Source organism: Macrotis lagotis, chromosome 4 (genome assembly GCF_037893015.1).
Source record: "Macrotis lagotis isolate mMagLag1 chromosome 4, bilby.v1.9.chrom.fasta, whole genome shotgun sequence".
Lineage (NCBI taxonomy): Eukaryota > Metazoa > Chordata > Mammalia > Peramelemorphia > Peramelidae > Macrotis > Macrotis lagotis.
The window spans coordinates 116,438,897-116,461,123 of NC_133661.1; the positions used below are offsets into that span (position 1 = coordinate 116,438,897).

Here is a 22,227-nt window from a genome sequence, read left to right on the forward strand (position 1 = left end):
GGAGGATTATGCTATTTTACCAGCTTTACTTTCTCCTCCAAGGTCATATGGGTCCAGTGAAAAGATGTCTATCAAGATACTAAGGGTTTAGACCATAGTGATAATAATAGGATTCAAAAGAGGAGAAATAAAAGATATTGTGAAGACCTGGAAAGCTTAGGGACTAAGTAGTTAATGGGTGAGAGAAGCAAGATTCAATAACTCCTAATTTTTAGGTATGAGAGTCTAGAAACAGAGAAATAGGAAAATTGAGAATGAGGAAAAGATTTTTGTTGATGTTGGGAGAGTGAGAGGAAAGACTGGGGGTGACAGGTTTAGTTTTTGTTAAATGTCAGTTTTTGTCAGTTCAATGTGATATAGGTTAAGTGGAATATATTCAGAGGACAAAAGGACTGATACTCAGGGCAGAAAATATAGATTATATTATTCTTGGGTCTAATCTCATATGATTTTTAATTGCTTTCTACAGAAACATTATGTCATACAAGTATATGTGTCAGATTTGTAATTTCAAAGAACAAGATAAAGTTGGTATACAAAGTTAATTTAATCACAGCATATTTTGAGAGTATACAAACCAATTTAGTGGACATAATCATTTAAACATAAAAAACAAAAAAAAAATGTGTGTCTAAACACACTGCCATTCTGGGTCTTGACTTTGGCTTGGCTCAGGGATTACACTCATCACATTAATTCAACTACACAGTTAACTTTAATACAAATAATCTTTTTCCAAGTAATAGATAAATTATGAACATCACATCCACAAAGGCAGACAAAGGAGTATGGAATCTTTTCCTAAGTACCTTTAAGTAGTCAATCAGGAGTAGATCAAATGAGGTTTATTATAGGGGTAGTTAAATATCCCTTTGCAGTTGGGGGCCTATATTTATAAATATCCCTTAGCCACTCTAGTAGCCTCTACCTGTGCTTAACCCCAATTCCCTCACCTTTGTCTTGAGGGAAGGAGCACTGGTGCAACTAGCCTTCATAAAACAGGTAGTCAAGTTACAGGCATGATAGTGCACCCTCCTACCTTGGCTCCATCCACACTGATAATCCGATAGCTGTTTCTCGTGCTGTCATAGAAGTAGGAAACAGTGACTGCCTGCTTGCTTGCAGGCATCCAGTTCTTCTTAGTGCTGGGGTCTATTTGGAAGACATGTGCTCTGGTAGTGAAGATGGGTTGTTCTCTGGAATAGGGAGGGAGAGAAGAAATAAACATATGAGTTTGTGGAAGATGACATGTTTCTTGCTTTCTCAAAACTCAGCATAACAACAAAATTAAAAGAAGCTTGTCTTCAGTAATACTAGAATCAATGAGTCTTCTGGGAACAAAGCCAAAACAGTTAAAAAAATACAACAAATAAAATATTAATAAATCATTCAAAGAAGTTTGTTGGTTGCTATTGTGTGTGTGTGTGTGTGTGTGTGTGTGTGTGTGTGTGTGTGTTAGACAGATTATAAAATTCCTGGGAGCTAGGGAAGTTAATAATAATCTTTTATATATCTAGTTTTTAAACAACCTCTAGTTTTTAAGGCCAGGGTAAGGTCAGGAGTCAGGAGAAGGAGGTGAAAACTGCATGCTTCGTTTTAGACTCTAGATAAGGGTCATCAACAAATCTATCTCTTACCCTGTGCAACTCCTGTCCCCAACTCCCCACTCAAAATGCCTGCCAATGTAGAGAAGCAGGCCCACAGGAAAAAGTCTAGTAAGGGAGCATGGCCTAGGACTAGTCATTTCATTACTGGGGACCTTAGTTTTGGCTCCAAATCCACTTATCCTATGACAAAAGATTTCTTTAATAGTTGTTAATAGTTGTGGGTTGCATCATTCCCTTCTCCTTCCTCCCCTTCATAGCCATTCCCATTTCTGTTTATTAATGGCACCACCATTCTCTCCCACACTAGGCTTGAAAATTTAAGAGTCATCTTTGACTCATCCCTCTTCATCTCTATAACCAGTGAGTGTATACTATAAATATTTTTTTGTTTCCAAAGTTCTGTAGTATCTACTTCATTCATTCCTCTTCATTCCCACTACCACCCCCACACCCCAGTCCATCCAGGGTCCCATCATCTTATACATAACTTACTATTTGTTTAATAGACTCTCCAAGATCTCACATACTACTATCAAACTGATATCTTCCTACCACACTCCTTCCTTCATATAGACTCTTCTGAAAAGGGAATAGCATTGTCTTCTCCTTGGTTGCTTATATGAGCCTCAAACACCTTGACTAATTTCTGAAGCTCCTTGATGAGCCGGTTTGCTTCTACTTTTCAACATGAACACACTGTTCTAGTCAGGGCAATTTCCTCATTATCCACCAAACTTGCTATGTTATATTCTTTCTATTCTGCCTTTGCTTATGCTTTTTTTCTCCCAGAAAAGTATACCCTTCTTTTCTGCCTAGCCAATTTCCTACCCATACTTGAAGGTTTATGGCAAGTCCCATCTTTTTCCAAACTGAGTTCCACTCCCTCTTCTGAATTTCTATTCTACTAATAGTCTATACTATGTCACACTTGGTATTTCTCTTTTTTCATGTCTTGCTACCTTATGTATTTCTAATTCATTTCTCATCTGGCCTAACCAAAAGCTAGTCACAAAGAAATAATTGTTTATTGGATCCTTCATTGATAGCCATTCAACAAACATTTATTAAGTTTTTGCTATGTACATGGAATCGTAGATTTAAAAATAGAAAGAATTGTAGCATAAACCTTGTCCAAACTCCTCATTTTATTCCAGGAACTACCTCATGAATTGAAATCCCAAGAAACTAATACTGAGGCAAGATTTGGAAAGAGATATACATCTCTTCAGATTTTGCCTCTTAATTTCCCAAGGACAGGTCCGGTTCTACTGAATTATGGAAATACTCATTGGAGAAGGTCTAGTTCCCTGGAACTTCCAGGTCATTCTTGGAATTTAGAGAGAAACACAATTAAGTGAAATGTTCTAAAATTAAGGACTTGCTAGTAAGAATGCATTGACTATTATTATAATATAGTTTGAGATTCAATTAAGCTAAGTCAGTTTTCATTCAAATTAATTTTATTTTATATTTCATATATATGGTTGTTGTTCATTCAAGTAAAGAATTTTTTAAAAGAGTCAGAAATGACAAGATCCTGCTAGACAGTTAGATAAAGAAGAATGAAATCAAGGAATACATTAGAGTATCTCTTTGGCTCTTCCTCTTTTCTTCCTTCAAGTGAAGAAGTATTTGATTAGGTGGAAAGAAAAAGGGTTTGGTTGGAACACCTTTGTCTAGAATGACGGTCTTAAATCTGGAAAATTCAAACTAACTCTGATAGTTTTACTTATGCTGCTCTTTGACTCTTCAAAGCCTCTAACCTACACCTAGCTCTGCCTTCCTTATTCCAAAATCTCCTTCCCTCCTTCAGTTTCTTATTGCTTCATTCAAATTTCCTAATCCTATTTCCATTGTGATCTTAAGTGAGTGATATTCTGATTAGCAAAGCAATTCAAAAATAAGGCCTATTTTCAGCTCCCTCTTCCCACCTCATTCCCAGCTCTTCACCTAGACTTCCCAAGAGTCAAAATATATTAAATCAGCCCTGTAACCAAATATCATTAACCTCTGAAAGCAGCCAGGGGCCCAATGGGGCTCAATAAAAACCAAAGTAGTCACTAGTGGAGAGAACATAGACTGTCATAGCAATCCCCAAGACATTAGAAACATAAATCTACAAGCATGAATGGCCTCCTACTTTCAGTTGCCTCTCCTGGAAAAGTTACTCTTAAAAATCTTCCTTTAAATTTGGTTCCAGTAGTCTCCCTGTGAGCAGATTAGTATTTTAAGCATGTTCATTTGAAAGATAGAAACTCTACTTAATACTAATATAGAAGTTCTACCTCATCCCATAAAATGTTTAAAAATTTTTCATTTTTCTTTGAAAAATTTTACCTTGGAATATAATATTCTATTGGTGAATAACATTCATGATAAAATTTAGAGCTCTTCTGAGGAATAATACCTGAGAGTTCCCTTTAATTATAGGTTAGAGGCTAAAGCATTGTGGTTGCTATAATGTTTCAGTGATTCAAACATGATTTAATATTGAAATAAATTTATATAAAATAGTTGATAATTTCACTAAATAACCAATCACAGGATCATAGGAGTATAGATCAAGAGCTGGAAGTAACCATAGAGGTTATCTAAACAAATATTTCTCTGTTTCCTAATCAAAGCATAGTGATAAAATTTAATACAATTAAATTCAGACTTCAAATATAAAAAACTTTTAGAATTAAACACTATTCAGTAACCTAGAGCACTGATCCTTGAGCTAATACTTAGACTAGGCTTTGTTCATTAATCCAAATATTTACTGAACACCTATTCTGTGCAAAGTTGCAATCTGATAGGACTCGTAAAGGACACTGATCCAACAACCAAATTATAAATTTAAGTACCTTGTTTTCTGGAGTAGATTAACAATTTACTATTATTCTTAACAAAGATCACTTTAACACATTGTAGATTTCCAAGTACTTGGATTCATATCATCTCATTTGATCCTTACATCATTTCTATGAGGTAGGCAAAAACATATATATTTTTATTTTACAGATGAGGAAATTGAGACTCAGAGAGTTTACAGTGCTCTGCTCAATTTTACAGAGCTAGTAAGACACAAATGAAATCCCAGGTCTCTCTCTTATCTACATTATGCTGGAAGGCAGAACACAGTAAATTGTATTATAGGGAGACAATTTTTTTGGCTCAAAATAAGGAAACCATCTTAATAATGAGTAGTCCTAAAGTCAAATGAACTACTTCACTGGGAATCATGAGTTCTCAATCAGTAGAGGTCTTCAAGCAGAGGTTAGATAATTACTTTGGGGCGATATTTTAGATGGGCTTCATGATTCAAGTAGGGCTAGGGCTTATATGAACTCTTTTTTTTTTAGGTTTTTTATTTTTTTGCAAGGCAAATGGGGTTAAGTGGCTTGCCCAAGGCCACACAGCTAGGTAATTATTAAGTGTCTGAAACCGGATTTGAACCCAGGTACTCCTGACTCCAAGGCCGGTGCTTTATCCACTATGCCACCTAGCTGCCCCATTACGCCACCTTAGGTGCCCCCTATATGAACTCTTACAACTCTAAATTTATGCTAAGCTTCTATGATTCATTATTAACTTTTCTATGATATTTGCTGTTACTTGGATAACAGTTAGTTGTGTTTTGTACAATATCTTCCCTTTTAAATCATAGGATGCACTAATCTCATGGGAGATCTGGGTTTATAGATTGGACATTCACTAGCTGTCTGACAATAGGACAATTATATACTTCTGTGGCCTTAAGAGGCTAATAATAGCAGTTGCACTCACTATTGTACAATATCCCTATATCATATATGACCTAGTTGTAATTTTAAAATCTTATTATAAGGCATCGACTTTGGGGTCAGGAGGATCTGAGTTCAAATCCTACTCAGACACTTAATATTTATTTAATTGTATGACTTTAGGCAAGTCACTTAACCTCATTGCTTTGAAATTTTTTTAAATCTTATTTTAACATTCCCTGATCTTTCAAAGTAAATTACCTAGACCAATTAGCCCATCAATTCTATTCCCATTAGAGCCAGCCCCCTGCTTCTCAATTTTATCTCACTTTCCTGTAATAAACTACTTGAATAGTTACCACTCTCTCCTCTGTCCAATCCAGCCTTCATCCAAAGGACAGAACATTCATTCTTTCATAGAGATCCACTCGTGCCACTGTTATTAAAACCCAAGTTTTATTTTACTCCAGTGAAGTTCAAACATGCCTGACATTCAAGGCTCCCCCCCCCCAAACTAGTACCATTTCTATCTTTCCAGCCCTATCTCATTCATCTTTTTTCCTGCCATATATTTTGTACCCTAGTTAAACTGCACTACTTTTCTTTCCCTCCTGTCACTGGATTTTCATACTTCTCCACTTCTGTCCCTACTGCACCTCTGTATGAACTCCTGTCCATTCTTTAATGCTCAAATAAAATGCTACCTTCTCCAGGAAACCTTTGGTCTGATGAACTCTTTCCCCACAGACATCACAGTATGTTATTTTCTAGATAATGCATTTGCTAAATAACATTGTGGGTATGTTTACTATTGTCCAATTCTGAGAGTCCATAGTTCTGACTTGGCCTCCAATTCCAACTTTGCAATTTTAATACTTTTATAACCATAGACAAGTCCAGGAGAATGGAAACCCATGAAAACTGGGACATTTTCACTTTTGTGTCTTTGTATTCCTAGCATATTACACATAGTAGGTACTTAATGAATGGTTGTCGAAGTAAGCTAAAATTACTTCCCCTCTATGGGTTTTAGTTTCTTCCTAGGTAAAAATGAGGAGGTGGAACAAGATTATTTCCAGATTTATCAAACTAATAGACTGCAAGCCACCATATAACAGAATCACAGTCCTAGAGAAGTCCTTAGAGGTTATGAAATCCATCATTTTTCAGATGAGGTAGAAGTGGTTACAGTAATCTGATCAAAGTCATATGTCTAGTAATTATGTGCAGGAAATATGTATTCAGGTGAACTTCCTGACTCTAAGCAGGGCTCTATACCCAAAAAGTTTAAAAAAAGATTCTCCAATTTGTGTCAAGTCTTTTCTTATTATAGTCAATCTCCTAATAAGCAGCCTCCCAAAGGTATATCCTAGCCTAATGAAATCACAGTCCCTATACTTATCCCTAATGTATTGCCACAAACCTTAAAATACTATATATAATTTGAATATGTACATCATTTATAACTCTTACAAAAAAGTTTCTTAACAATGGAGTATATCATTAGAAGCCATCACCTTTGATGGAGGCACTACTGTAAAGAGTTCAAATGGAATATGCAGTAGGCTGAAAACTCTATCCATGAACCTTCATTCACAATGAAATCTATGTTTATTTTAAGAAATAGAACCTGCTAGTTTCCTTTAGTTATTGATACAAGAAGGCATCAGGGTTTGAGATCCCAAAGCGATGCAGCTGCTATAATGTTTCAATGAATAAAACACCATTAAAATTATTTTTAGTAAAATAGTAATTTCCCTAAAAAATCATTAGAGAATTATAGGAGCATTGACCAAGAGCTGGAAGGGATCTTTGAGGTCATCTATCTCTATTTCCTAACTGATATGTAGTGTCAATGAATTTGGAAAGGGCCTTGAAAGTCATCATCATCAAGCCCATTATTTTCTGAAAGAAGAAGCTGAGTCCCAATGTGGCAAAGCAACCAGTCCAAATTTGTATGACTCATTAATGGTACCATTGCTACTAGATCCCAAATCTTTTGACTCTTGGGGTACAGTGTTTTTTTTTCTATTATCCTTCACACACACATACACACATTTATTTTTCTAGCTTTCTCTAGTCAAAGATACAAACCACATTATAATCTTATTACTATCTATTTTATCTTTCGGAACTAAAATAGCCAGAACAGAAATGAACATGAGAAATTAAATTGCACTGACTCTCATTATTATAAAGCCTCCTTGATAAAAAAAAAAAAAGATAGCAATAAGGACACGAATAATTTAACCTTCCACACTGAATAAGGCAAAGTGGAAAAATAATTGTAGACTCACACTAAGACTTGCAACTGGATCTGCAACCCAATGAATTAGTTCACAAACATATTTTATCTTATGCAAGTGCTGCAGATAGACAATAAGTTAGGTCTAAAATTGGGGGATCAAGCTGGGTAGTATTTGGGAAACTGGGCAATGCTTTCTACAATCCTCAGATGCTCACTGATGCAAAAGTTCATTTTTCAAACATTAATATTCTTCAGTGAGGCTATATGAGTATGAATCATGGAACATGATTATCTTGGGAAAATCAAGATTATAAGTGACCAAAGGGGCAATAAAATGCACATGGTGGGTATATGCTATGAACAATGATCTGCACAGAGAAATAACATAGTAGAAAATATAATTGAGGATATGTATGGCCAAGAAAGTATGTTTGTGGAACATGAATAAGAAATAACAGATGGGCAGCTTGAATGCTACTCTGGTTTCTTTTTCTGACATATCAAAAGACTCACAGGATAGCTGTTTAGTGAATTGGATAGATTTTCTATGGAAGATGAAGAATAAGAATTGCACAGAATGTGACATTATAGAAGGATATCATATTGGTGGATGAAATATACACGCTAATGAAATACCAGATCCTTCAAGGTATTAAATTAAAGAAATTTTAAAAGCTCTAATTTCCATCTTAACAGCCAGATTTATGAATGAACTATTTCATTTCTAAATATAATACAAACCGGCAGAGGGAGTATCCATGCTGATGATATCACTGATTTACTAAAAACAGTAAAGACCAGTATGTAGAGTCCTCCTAAATTAAAATAATTTCTCTATCTACAGGTAAAGACAAGAGAAACTCATTACAATTTGACAGTTTAAAAGCTTTCTATAAAAGTCATGGAAAATGAGTAAGAAATTTAGAACTAAAATATACCGAACAGCTTAGATTTTAGGTGACAGTTGAAATCTATTTCTCTCTTCCTTTAAAGCTGAGCTCAGCTGCATGAGGACTATCCTGCCTCCCTATTGAAATGCTTCCCTACTCACTTTGAATATGTTTATTTGTGTTATGTTGGCTCCTTGGAGAAAACATAATTCCTTCAGAGGGGGAACATTATTTTTATTTATTTATTTTTGTTTGCTTCAGCTTAAGAGAACATAGAAAGCACTTAATAAATGTTGGTAGATTTTCTGAATGTGAAACCATTAAGGTCAGGTTTCCCACCTTGTTATCTTGTAAATTTGGCTAGCATATAGAACATCTAGCCTGGAGTTACTAAAATTTGAATTCAAATCTGATCTCAGACACCTACTAACTGTGTGACCCTGAGCAAGTTACTTAACCCTGTTTACCTCAATTTCCTCATCTGAAAATGAGTTGGAGAAAAAAATGGCAAACCACTCCAGTATTTTTGCCAAGGAAACCCCAAATGGGGTCACAAAGAGTGAGGCAAGACTAAACAATAACAAAAATATGCTTGCACTTTGTTGATATAGAAGAAAATGGAATGAAAGAGAATATTTGCCAAAACCATTTCAACAAACAGCTTTTTTCTCCAAGGAGATTTAGAGGAAGGAGAAAAGAAAGTAAAGTATAAAGCAGGAAAAGCAGCCAGAAGGAACAAGCTTACATAGAAGAGGTGTGTATTAGAGATAATACAGTTGTGAGGGGATTAGGATACCAATACAATAAACAAGGTATGGACTGATAGGAAAGGAGGATACCAGATCCACAAAGATGTGGGAAAAAGTTTGGATCTTATTAATATTGACAAAAAGATCAAGAGAAATTTAAAAAATATCTATCCATTCTCCCATTGATACAAAATTTTAATGAAAGTTATGTGAAGGTATCTTACTGAGAACTTCAGCAGGGACAAGTGGTTTTTACAAATAATATTCAACAATGAACTGAGACGTAATGAATATAAGATGCCTTTATGTTTACTTTTTGCTGAAAAGGTATTTCATTTGGCAGGACAAAATCTTACAAGAGCTTTTTCAGAAAGGTGTGTCCATATGTCAAAATTTTTCAGGTGTCCTTAGACAAACCTGTTCCATGACCCAGTTATTGATGTTATAAAATGGTGGCATGATGTAAAATGCTCTGGCCTCCAAAACCCTGAAGATAAATATCATAGAGAGGGCAGTAGAGCAGTATATATGATGGTGTAAACAGACTGCAACATATGACCAACAAGGAACTCCTGGAAAGGATGGAAAAAAATGATGTATTTAAGGAAGATTTTGTTAAAATTTAGAGAATGATGAGAAAATACATACGCAATGATACAGAGGGAAATAACATAACCAGGGCAGTTGATAAAAGAACTATTCAAATACTCAGAGAGATCTGTGATCTCATCAGTTCTGCGTTTTCCTCTAACAATGCAGCTTACAAATGGCCATGTCTTCCCATCCCATATAATTCTCTTTTACCTCCTTTCATATGTTTGGGGGGTAGGTAATCTACCAAAGTCACTAGAGGACTTCATTTTTCCTTGATAAAGTGTTGAACAGAACAGAGCCAAAAACAAAGGTCCTGTGGCATTCCTACAAAATCTTCAACTTACAATTTTAATTCAATGAGTGCCTCTCTCTGGGTCTAGACATGAGTTCCAAATTCAAGTAAGTATACTATTATTACATAGCCCAGGTCTTTCCCTGTCATCCCAAAAACTACTGTGAGGAACCAATTGTCAGATGACTTGTTGAAATTCAGGTATACCATGTCTATAGTATTTACCTTATTAGTCTAGTAATTTTGTCACAAAAGGAAATTGGATTATTTTGGCATGATACACATATTCTCAATGAATTCATATTGCTTTGTAGGGATCTACTAAACAAAAGGTCAAGCCCAAAAGATATCCATCAAGACAAGAATAAAAAACATCACAATTAAGTGATTCTGCAAATATATACTACTGTTCCTTAAAATTGTATTATGATGAATTAATCTTTGCTTAGCTTACTTAAATATGATTACAGTTTTGTTTTATTGATTTCATGTTATGAGAAAAGTTTATTTGTTTAACTCATATGTGTAAAATGTTATGTTCAAAACATGTATAGTCCATGCTAGGCTGTTATAAAAAAAAATGTCATTCATCTAGCTTCTGAAATTTAAGCAAGATGACATCATCACAGAATTAAAATATATAAGAAGAGACTGGTTCCAACTTCAAAGTTCTCAGGGAGATTGGATCTGAACAGGAAATTGAAAGGGAGGCATGCTCCAGAAAAAAAAAATCAAAAAGTAAAATGCTGTTTCAGGGAAAAAAAATCACAGAGGATAGTTTTGAATCAAGAAGGCAATTGCTTCAGAGTTTTCAAACTGAAGAAATCAGCTGCTCTGAAAACTAAGGCAGAAATAGTCAACAGCATTTTAAGTCCTTGTGATTCTTCACTTAATAGGAAATATAAAGCAACATGAAAAGAAATCTCTCAATGGGACTTTGGTTAATAGCTGGAAAGATGCTGTTAGAGAAAGTTTAGGGACTAAAAGTTATAACAAGTGAAATAAGAAAATACAGCTCATCTTGTTTTTCATTTCATCTTATTCTTTTGCTGTATACTTTGGCAACATTTATCTGTGACTGATGAAACTAATTACTTTGTTATGGTAAATATTTACATCTGTTTTACATATACACATACACACAGATATGCATTTCCTTCAGGATTTTCCATTTTCCAATTCTAAGACATGAGCCTAAATTTTGTGAAGGCTGAACTCGGAAAGAGAAAATGCCAGTTTACCCAGTGGCAGTAAATGGAGCAAAGGGCATGAGGAATAAGTCTCTTTAACATTGTTTCCCAGCCAATCCTCAGTGACAGGAAGAACATACATGAAACCTGGGGAAGATACCCTAATTGGAACTGAATGCAATACATGTGACTATGTGTGTTTTTAATTTCATAGATGCCATGTTATTTGCCCTTTTTCCATTCCTTCATGCTCCAAATTCTCACCATGTTATTTGAATTCATCTCCTTTTTAGAGGCATGTGTCACCAAAGAGCTGTTTCCTAACTAATAGGTATTCTAAGTAGCAAGAATACATTTAAGGTCATGAATTCATGACAAATATTTACAGAGTGCCTATTATGTGTACAAAACTATGCCAATAATCCCCTCTATTTTACTGAAGTTCCCCTGGGGGTGGGGAAGATATTAGAGACAATAGCTCAGAATTTTTTAAAATTTGAAAATTACTTAAAAGAATTGAGTTTTTTCCTTCTCCCAAAAAAAGAGGAAAATTAAAATTTTCCACCTAAGATCATATAAATAATTATTTCTCCCTTTTTCCTCAATTGTTACTACTGCCCTCACTCAGCCTCCTCTCCTTTCTTGCCTAGGGTTCCAATTGCCCTTTTGAGGACATCCCTAGCTTCCTTATATCTCCTTTGAGAAACAGAACTGAGCACAGTATTCGAGGCATTACAATGTGACAGTTTTATATCAGGGTGAGATGGTATTTTCTGGTTCGTCTAGATCCTACCCCCAGCATCTAACTGATCTTTTTGGTCACAGAAGCACACTGAGACACTATCCTGAGAGAATAATCTACAGTGACTCACAGGTGCCTTTCCTGAGTCATAACTGATAGTTGAAAGTCTATTTTCTATGTATAATTTAGGCTTTTTTAAATCCCTTAATGCATTATCTTTCTCTTGCCCACATTAAAATTCTGCCACTTTTCCACCCACTTGCAGATTCATATTTTCTTTTTGTAGTCTATCCCAGTCAGACTCAACACCCAGAAGAATTTAGTATCATCTACAAACTAAGATATTGCTCTGCATATTCTCCCCAAGATTATTCACAGATAATGCAAATGAACATAAGAAACTAAAATACAATTTTAAGATGATCTGATGTGAAACACAGGATGAAGAAACAAGGAGACATCTTAGACACCCTGGTTTGGCCAGGATGGTCCCAGTTAGGGTTAATTATAACCAATACAGAAAAGATCTATAGAATCATAGAAGTGAAAGGGACCTCAATGGTCATGTAGTAGAACTCACACCCAAAAGGAATCCCATCCAACAAATGGTAATCTAGCTAAGGCAGTCATTTCCCATCAGTTGCTCTGCTGGGTTTCCATGAACATCATGCCTCCATTGGGTTAGATTCATCAACTGAAATCTCATCATCATAGACATGAATTCTGTCTTCCCCTTCAACTCCTCTTCAACACCCTCAGTGGCCTCTTTCCTTTAATTAGAGGGCAAGGCAATGAACCTTTCCCTTTATACAAGACTCAGACTTTTCCAGCTAACTTAATTTCCTAATAGCTATTCTGTTTAGTTTAGATTTCATGATCATCAAGTCCTGGCCAAGTAACCTAGTGGGTTGGGGAGAGCATATTAGTGTGTATCTTCACCCATTAGACTATAACTCCTAAAGGGCAAAGGCAAGCTTTTTCTTATTTGAATTCCCATCATTTAGAACAGAGTCTGACAAATAAGAACAAATATTCCCTATTGCTAAGGAAGGGAACATCTCTTATCTAGATAGCCTATTCCACTTTTAAAGAGCTCTAATTACTGGAAACTTTTTCTAATATTAAGCCTAAATTGGCCTCTTTTCAGTTTCTACTCAAAGCTCTGAGTTGTGCTCTCTGGGTAAAGTAGGAAAAATTTAGTCGTTCTCCCATATACTCATTCTTCAAATACATGGAGACAATTCTCAAGTCCTCCCTGTATTTCCTCTTCTCCAGGCTAAAGGAGAATGTTCTTTCAATGGATATTTTTATATAATATGTACAACACTTTCACTATCTTAGCTGATGGTAAATTAGGTCATCTTTTTGTTCAATTCTTATCTAACTTTTAATCATTGGATAGGTATTAACTCAGAGAAATTGAAGCCTGGGAAAGACCAAGGTCACTGAATGCATCTCAGACTATCACCACTCCACTTGACTTCAGTCCAGCTACTGGACTTTGATGACTCTGGTGGAGAGACTGAGGTTGACAAATGTGCACATAGTACTTACTTAATCCAAGAAAGGTCCAACAAGGGCAGAATACATGGGGACTATCACCTCCCTATTTCCAGAAACTATGCTTTTCTTAATGAAGCCCAGTATTAGCTGTTTTGGCCATCACATCAAAGTGCTATATTAGATGGGTAGGAGATAGAATGATAAGTGTGCAGAACAGCAAGGAAGCCAGTGTCACTGAAGGGAGGCAACGTGTAAAAAGAAAGATTGGAAAGACTATGAAGGGCTTTTTAAAAGCTAAATAGAATTTTATATTTAATCCTAGAGGTTACAGGAGTCACTAAAATTTACTCTCTGAGGAATAGGATGTGTGATATGGTTAGATGTGTGATTTAGGAAGAAAAATTTGACTGTTTTGTAGACTTCCTGGAGCCCCGATCCTAAGAAAAGGTACTATGTGATTTAACACACTCTCAGAAAACAGCATTTCACACCTGGGTTTATGATTCCAACATTATGATATAATGAAATAAAAAGAACTTATTTCTTCATTGAAGCCAATGTCCCAGTCAATGGTCTCAAAAACCTGGCTCTGAGGTCCTGCTTTCTCTGATCCAATGAAATCTTATTCTTTTTTATGCAGGAAAAAGCCAAGATTTGAGAGTCCCCTTAGGGGATCTAGGTTCATATTCTGATTTTGCCAACTTGGGTGTGTCCCTCTACTGTAAAATGAAGACAAGTTGATCTCTGAAGTTGTGTAAAGCTAAAGATTTATGATCATATAGCACATTGGCATAGGTATCTTAAGTTTTGTAGAAATTTAAAATAAAGCAAATACCATTTTGGGCTTGGCTTAATTTGGGAGAAGGGAGAATGCTTGAATTAAATTTTGTATTTCCCTTATTACCTATTATAAATTTGTTGGAACAAGGTAATTTCTAAAATGCTAGCCCAGAAGCTTGCCCCATCAAGTATCCTTTCCTCCTCCATCTTTAATCTCTTCTAATTAGCAGTTTGGTTGTTTCTTGTTAACACAGTTAGAACTCATCCTTAAAAAGCTTTCACTTCACCCTGTTATCTCTTAAGCTATCCTACATTTGCCTTTCTTTTCCAGATGAGTTCCTAGAAAGATTTATCTTCTTCACAGCACAGTCAAGTACCCATCACCACACTCACTTCTCCATTCTTTTCAATTAAGCTTACACTCCAAGGTCTGTCTCTCCTCCAACTGCTCTCTTAAAGGGTATCAGTGATTTGGAAACACCAAGGGAGTAGGGAGGATGAAACAGGATTAAGAAGGGAAGATTGCCATGATAACAATATATCCCACCTCCCAAACTAGGGCAGCAGTTGACACTCCCAAAAAGTAGGGATCACACTTACCCTCTGTCTACCTAGCTCTGGCTAACTGCTTCTTGGTGCAACTCATAGATGCAAGTCATCCTGGCACATGAAGTACTAAAGTCCCAGAGGCTATACTAATACATTCATGGTACCTATACTAAAGCCTGGAATCCATCTCAGGAGAGTTAAGAGTTAAATCAGAAAACTGGGCAATGAAACACTTTGATACCTTTATTTTTCATATGAGTTCATGATCACTTTTGCAGGGGAGAATTTCTCAGGGTCCAGACAAGACATGAAGAACAGGTTCCTTTCTTTATATAAACAGACCCAAAGTTAGCTGTGAGATGAGTCAGACTCTCTCCTTGCTTCTGTCTTTCCTTCTTCATCTCCTCAACCCATTATCATGCTTAAAGATCCCAAATCTTAGATGTGGGTGTAGAGGTAACAGACAATGTTTAGCTTCTCCCCCCAATCATTGCCTTGGAACCCCTGAGAAATGAGGGAAACTAACAGGTCATAGATGAGATTTTTCTTATACAAAAGTGCACAGATGGTAAGATATCTTTCATGAATTATACCATCTATCCTCTTCACCCAAGGACCATTAATTACTTGGAGATTTATAATCTTCAGTTCTTCTGAATTGGTAATTCAGAATACCCTTCAAATAATTCCATTTGGATTTTAAATTTTGTATATGGATATCTTCCCTTTTCCTTTCCTAGTATAGGTGATGACTCATAAGACAAGCATTCAATTGGAGAGGTATTGCAGTCAAATGCAGGCATTAGAATGGATGGGGAAAACTTGATCAGTTCCTTTCATTTTCAGAAAAATTCTTTAAACAAAAAGAAATAACGCTAATTCAAATTGGTTCCTCTTTATTGGTGCTAACACAGACACACACACAGACACACACAGACACACACACACACACACACACACACACACACGGTAGGGAAGGACTGTCAAGAGGGAACTTTGAGTACAAAGTTCTCCATGCCACCAAGAGAGACCTTGGGCTGCTCCCAAGTCTTGGCATAACCTGACTCAAAGCTTTTACTAACTCATAGATGAAACAATCATCATTCCATGCATCAGGAGAGCTCAAGGAGCATGGAAGCTTTAGCTAGTTTCCAAAATAATATTTCCAAGGCACAATTCTGTCCAAGCCACTAGACAGCTTAATAACTTTCACAGGCTTCCTATTGTGTCTAAGAAGACAAAAAACTAGCTAGCCTGCCATTGAACTCTCCACATTCTGGTTCTAACCTACTAAACCAGCCTCACTTCACTTTACTATTCTAGTTCAAATAGATTACAAATTGTTTTCTGAACAACTCATTCTTTCTTCATGTATGTAGCCCTATGATGGACTTCTTCTCTACTTCTTATAATCCTTGTGGCTATTCAGTCATTTTTCAGTTGTGTCTGATACTTTGTGATCCCATTTGTGGTTTTCCTGGCAAAAATACTGGAATGGTTTACTATTTTCTTCTCTAGATAATTTTATAGATGGGGAAACTAAGGCAAAAAAAGGTTAAGTGGCTTGCCCAGAGTCATGAAGATGAGGAAGATGAGTCTTTCTGATTACAGGTCTAGTGACCTATCTACTGTGCCACCTAGCTGCCCTGTTTATAATCCTTGTCTTCCTTTTAAGATAATGAAGTCTTCTTTAATGTGTCTAATACCTTCTCCCTCTTTAAAAATTGTTCCACTTAATCACTATGTTATATAATACTTGTGTGTATTCATGTCATATCATTCTGGGAGAACTTCAGTTTCTTGAGGTCTGTGGACATTTTGTTTTCTTGTTCCATCAACACTGAATACAAAGCTTTTCATATTTAGGAATTTAATAAATAGACAAATAAATGGAACTGAATAGCCTGAAAAAATGAGTTACCTTAAGGGAGGCCTTAGAGAAAATTCATAACTGAGGCTGGAAAAAAAATGGGCAAGAGTTCAGAGGCATGTGGACTTGCCATCAGTGGTTAATCCATATTCTCTCAGGGCTCTTTCCTGAGAAATATGAATCATGGCAAAAGGTCACTCCTATCAAAAGATTACCTTAAAGAATAAGAAACTCAGAAGTTATTGTCTCGGTTTTGGTTAGGATTTTACTAGAAAAATATTCAGTTTAGGGAGATGAGCTAAGGGACTAATAAACAGTCAATCACAGTTGAGAGGTAATGAATTAGCACTCATGAAGAAGGTCCAGATTGAATAGTCACTATCATCCCCCAGCAAGGTTAGCCAACTACTTCTGGGCTTAGAATAGAAAAGGATTGGAAATGAAACCAAGTCCTTCTCCACTGGTTGCCAAAAATAGTGCTTTATGCTTTAATGATGTCACCTTTGCTCAACATGTCACATTTCTGTTCAAACATATTATTAAACTTCTATCTATTTTAAGTTATTCAAGCACTCATCAGCACAACTGAGACCATCTCAAAGTTTTCATTTTACCATTTATCAGTTTTAGTTAGGGCAGGTGTTTTAGAGTACTTGTGCTATTTCCTCTTACCATGACAAAGGGCAAGTCTATCATTCAATCATTTCTCATGCCTCTAAGACCAGAGGAAGGAAAGTATATTATTGTACACTTATGGGTGGAACTCCACAGTTAGCACAAGTCCTCAATGCCTACAGGACTGGAAATAATGCTTTTGTTTTTACATTGACATAATTATCATGCTACTTTTAAAATGTAAATGTGAACTTTAGATGAGGGATTTAACTGAGCTATTATTAACTGCCTGTCCTTTTAAAATTGCCTCTTTATGCCATTTCCTACAGAGTTGTAGCCCCTTTTCTCCAATGAATCAGCCTCTATTCTAGTAAAGTGCAGTAATTCACATTCTACCTAATACTCATATGCTGCTTCAACATTTATGAACCTTTGTGGGGTAGGTAGTTTATTATTATTTAGTATATTATCATTCCCATTTTTCAGAGAAGGAAACTGAAGTTTGTAGTCACAAAACTGAAAGGTGGTACAAATCAGGTTTGCAACCCAGGTCTCCATTTCTTTCACTGTTTGGTTATCTGTGTTTTTATCCCAGTTTTACCTAAAAATTTCTTCCAGCTCTAAAATGCTATCTGATTCCAAATTCTTCTGTTTAAAACTTTATATACATTTTTTTGGTAAGATCAATCTTTAATTTAGGGTTGGAGGACCAAAAACTGAGAGCTAAGGAAGGGACCTTAGAGATTATCTTTTCCTATTTCACAGATGAGAAAACTGAGGCCCAGAGAAGTGAATTGATTTGCCCAAGTTACAGATAGTAGGGAGAGGGTGTCTCAGCTCTCTTTCCATTAGAGCATACTTCTCTAAAGCTTGTCAGTCCTTTACAAAGAGTACTTGCCTGTGGACAGCCCTGTGAAACAGTGACTCCACATCATTTTGCAGATGGAGAAAGCTTCACCTAGAGATTAAGTTGATTGCCCAAAGTCACACAGAGCTTGGTGTTCTTATCATTATATCATCATGTTCCTGGGATATAAATGTAGTAACAGGAAGAATGATGTGCATTACTGAATGTAGTTCACTGGCAGATTTCAGAGCAAATTTTAGGGACCAGAGTAACCAATATTTATGTAGGGCTGAACAGAAATATTTTAAGAGAAAAACCCTCAAATACGTAAAAGAGTGTTTGTTTTAGTAGGCAAAAATAAGGTCACAGCCCAAACATTTGTAAGCAGTTCAAACTAGGGCAGAATATTATGCAAATGATTATTATTTGTAAAATACTGGACAGAATGCAATAGTTCTACTGAAAATAAAAATTTTAGGGGTGGCTAGGAGGCACAGTGGATAGAGCATCAGCCCTGGAGTCAGGAGTACCTTAGCTCAAATCTGACTTCAGACACTTAATAATTACCTAGCTGTGTGGCCTTGGGCAAGCCACTTAACCCCATTTGCCTTGCAAAAATCTTAAAAAAAAAAAAAAAAGAAAAGAAAAATTTTAGAAAGTATCGCTAAGTAAATCTATATTTGGATAGACTTATTAAATATCAATTTGACACTAATTTTATTCTCAACAACTAGGTCATCTTTAAGTAAATGTAGGCAAAAGGATTTTTGTCATAGATTTAAACATAGTGTTTCACAGTTAGCCATACTTGTTCACATCTTTACTTAATCAAATCCTACTCATTCTTCACAGAAAAGATTAAATTAACTCTTTCCATTAAGTCTCCCTGTCCCTTTGGCATTAAGTGATTTTGCCCTACTGTATATGCCTCGTGCTTAATAATATCATTGCCTCCTTATAATTCTGGTAAATTAATTCTTACACAAGTGGTCTCCAAAATACAAATCTGGTATATAATTGAGCCTGGAATCACAAGAGCCCCAAGTTGCAATTTCAGCTCTAACATTTGCTGTGTCATCACAGGCAAAGAGGCTTATTCAATTTTTTCATCGGTAAATGGGTAAACCGCATAGTTCCGACGTCACAGGTTTGCTGTGAGGATCAGATGAGAGATCATATGTGTTTGTTCATGTGTGTGTATGGATGGATGGATGGATGGATGTAATGGTGACATAAACCTTTGTAAACCTTAAAAGACCATAGAAAAAATAACCTCTTTAAGGGATAAAACTCTTCAGTTTTTCTTTTTATCTCCTGTACCTAGCACAGTGACTTTTATATATCTGATTGTCTAACAATGACAATTAAAATTCATATATATCAAATACCTGACTTAAAAGTGTCTCTTCTTTCCTTTGACAGGGAACTGCAGGTGAATCTTGGCATAATATTGCTTCTTCCTTTCTACCACCCACAATAAGGTGCTTCATTTTCATCGTCACAACATGGTAAGAGGTTTTCTCATTTGGTATAAGGTATAAGAAAAGATTCTTGTTTGTTTTAAACAGAAGGAACTTTCCAATTATGGAAATTTCAAACTGTTACCCTAAGACAGGATAAAGGACTCTGGGACTTCCTTCCTTCTTATGCTCATTTTCTAAAAGGAAAACTTACTTTTCTCCTGTTGACAAGAGTGGGAAAAAATTGAGCTTAAGTACCCTTGAATCTCACTTTATCTCTATCTTAACATTTGTACTTTCTCATCTCAGAAACATAAATATGGTTCCTCTGAATCAGGGTTCTTAACCTGGAGTGTTTAGGCTTGTTTTTATAGTCTGACAATTGTATATCAATATAATTAATTTCTTTATACTCCTGTGTATTGATTTTGAGAAGAGGTCTATAGGGTCTGAGAAGAAGTTTATTACCCTGACAAAGAGATCCATGATACAAAATAGATTAAGAATTCCTACTATAAATGGAATATTACTGCCCACAACAATTAGGTCTGTAAATTTACTTTCTTCTTTTACACAGTTAAATTAGTATTTTTAAGGAATATATTCCCCATGCAACTGTGGATTAGACTGTAATTACTCTAAAACATTCAATACAATCTTAAGTACACAGTTGGTATCCAATAAATATCTGGCAAATGAGATCAGAATTGACCCTTGGTCACATTACCAGTAAAGAAGTTACAAATAATATTTCTGAATGCTAAAGAAATTGACCAATTTGTTTTCCTCATTTACTCTTATTTATTCCAGATACCAAAATTCTATATTCTTGTTTTAAGAATGTTAAAAACTTCCTGTTTAAAAAAATACTCAAAATAGTACAATCCTTTTTGCCTTTTCTCACTGCATGGAGGAACAGGGTTCAAATCCCAGATCTACCATTCTTCATCAATTGGAGTTTGAGCAAATGTCTTTAATACTCAATTTCTTCAACTGCAAAATGGGCTTAAGAGTAGCAACTCCCTTGAATGGTTGTTCTAAGGATCAGATGAGATAAAACTTATGAAAATAAGCAAAAACACTTAGTACATAGTAGATACAAGATATGTATTCTTTTCCCTTAAGTTATCCCAATTTGCTTTAGTAGATGATGAGATTGCCATCTGAAGCTCTTTATGTGGATGAAATCATAAGTCCTGCCAGTTAAAGGAAAACATGGGGGCGGGTTAGTATTAGATGATCTCAATGGTCTTCTGAATTTCTACAAATGCAATAATGTAGTCTGCATTTATACTTGGCTATTATCCAATCTTCTTTTGAGTAACTGACCTTTCATTTTCTTCTCATGCTCACAGCAGATTCTTGTTCCCTATGAATCTGAAGCTTGTTACTTCAGCTAGCTGTCTGGAGTCAGGAGGACCTGAGTTCAAATCTGACCTTAGACACTTAGCTGTGTGAGCCTGGAAAAGTCACTTTAACCCTGTTTTACCTCAGTTTCCTCATTTGTAAAATGAGGAGAAGGAAATGGAAAACCATTATAGTATCTTTGACAGGAAAACCCCAAATGGGCTTACAAAAAGTTGGTCACAACTAAGTGACTAAATAACAACCCTTCAGAAAAAAATGTATTAAAAATTTATTTATTTATGTTCATCCATATGTACATGCAGACTTCCAAGTTACAAAATTTTCCTCCACCTCCTTTCCCACAATCCTCCCCTCAGCAGGGAACAGTCAGCTAAGCATTGTACATCATATTTTCTTAAACAGTTTACAAATTAGTAATTTTTTGGCATGAGGAATTAGGATTAAGGGAAAGAGATACATAAGAGATAATTTTTATAAAGTGTTCATCAGATTTGGAAGGGTTTTTTTTCCTGTGTTTTGTTTTGTTTTTCTTCTTCTGGTTGGGGATAATATACACCATTACCAGTCTAAGAAAGTTGTCCTAGCTCTCTGGACTGCCTACAGGAGCTGCTTCCATCAATGCTGTTAATGTGTACATCCTTTTCTTGGTTCTGCTCACTTTGCTCAGCATCAAATCCTGTAAGTCATTCCGTGCTTCTTCTCTACTTCTTTTCCTTCTACCTAAAGTCCTACTATTTATGGTTTCTTATAGAACAATAGTATTCCATAGTATTAGCATTCCATAGTATTCCATAACTTGTTTAGCCATTCCCCAATTGATGGACATCTCCTCAGTTTCCATTTCTTTGCCACTACAAAAGGAGCTGCTATGAATATTTTGGAACATGTAGGACTTTTCCCATTTTTTATTATTCCCTCAGCAATAATGTCAAAGCAGTTTTACTGGGATATAATTATGATGACTGTAAAAAAAACCACACATTTATTATAGCATGACTTATCACTAAGTAAGCATGCTTGGTACTAGCTCTAAATCTATTACTGATTCTTCTGCTGCCTCCCCTTCACTTCAGAATTCACTGAGGAAGTACTTATTAGATGCAAATACAAGTAAGAAATGGGTCCTGCATTCATGAAATTTATAAGCTAGTAAAGTCATTTGATAATAATTTATTTCTAGAAGCCCCATTCTTGC

The 22,227-nt window shown here is 35.6% G+C and overlaps 1 protein-coding gene across 2 annotated transcripts in view; it reads right to left on the reverse strand.

Annotated features, from left to right (window-relative positions):
• Nucleotides 1–22,227, reverse strand: part of HOMER2 (homer scaffold protein 2) — a 154,371-nt gene that overhangs the window by 81,673 nt on the left and 50,471 nt on the right. For both annotated transcript variants that reach the window (XM_074233961.1, XM_074233960.1), the window contains exon 2: nt 1,040–1,196. In XM_074233961.1, coding sequence (XP_074090062.1) covers nt 1,040–1,196 — 157 coding nt within the window. The remainder of the gene's footprint in view (nt 1–1,039; nt 1,197–22,227) is intronic.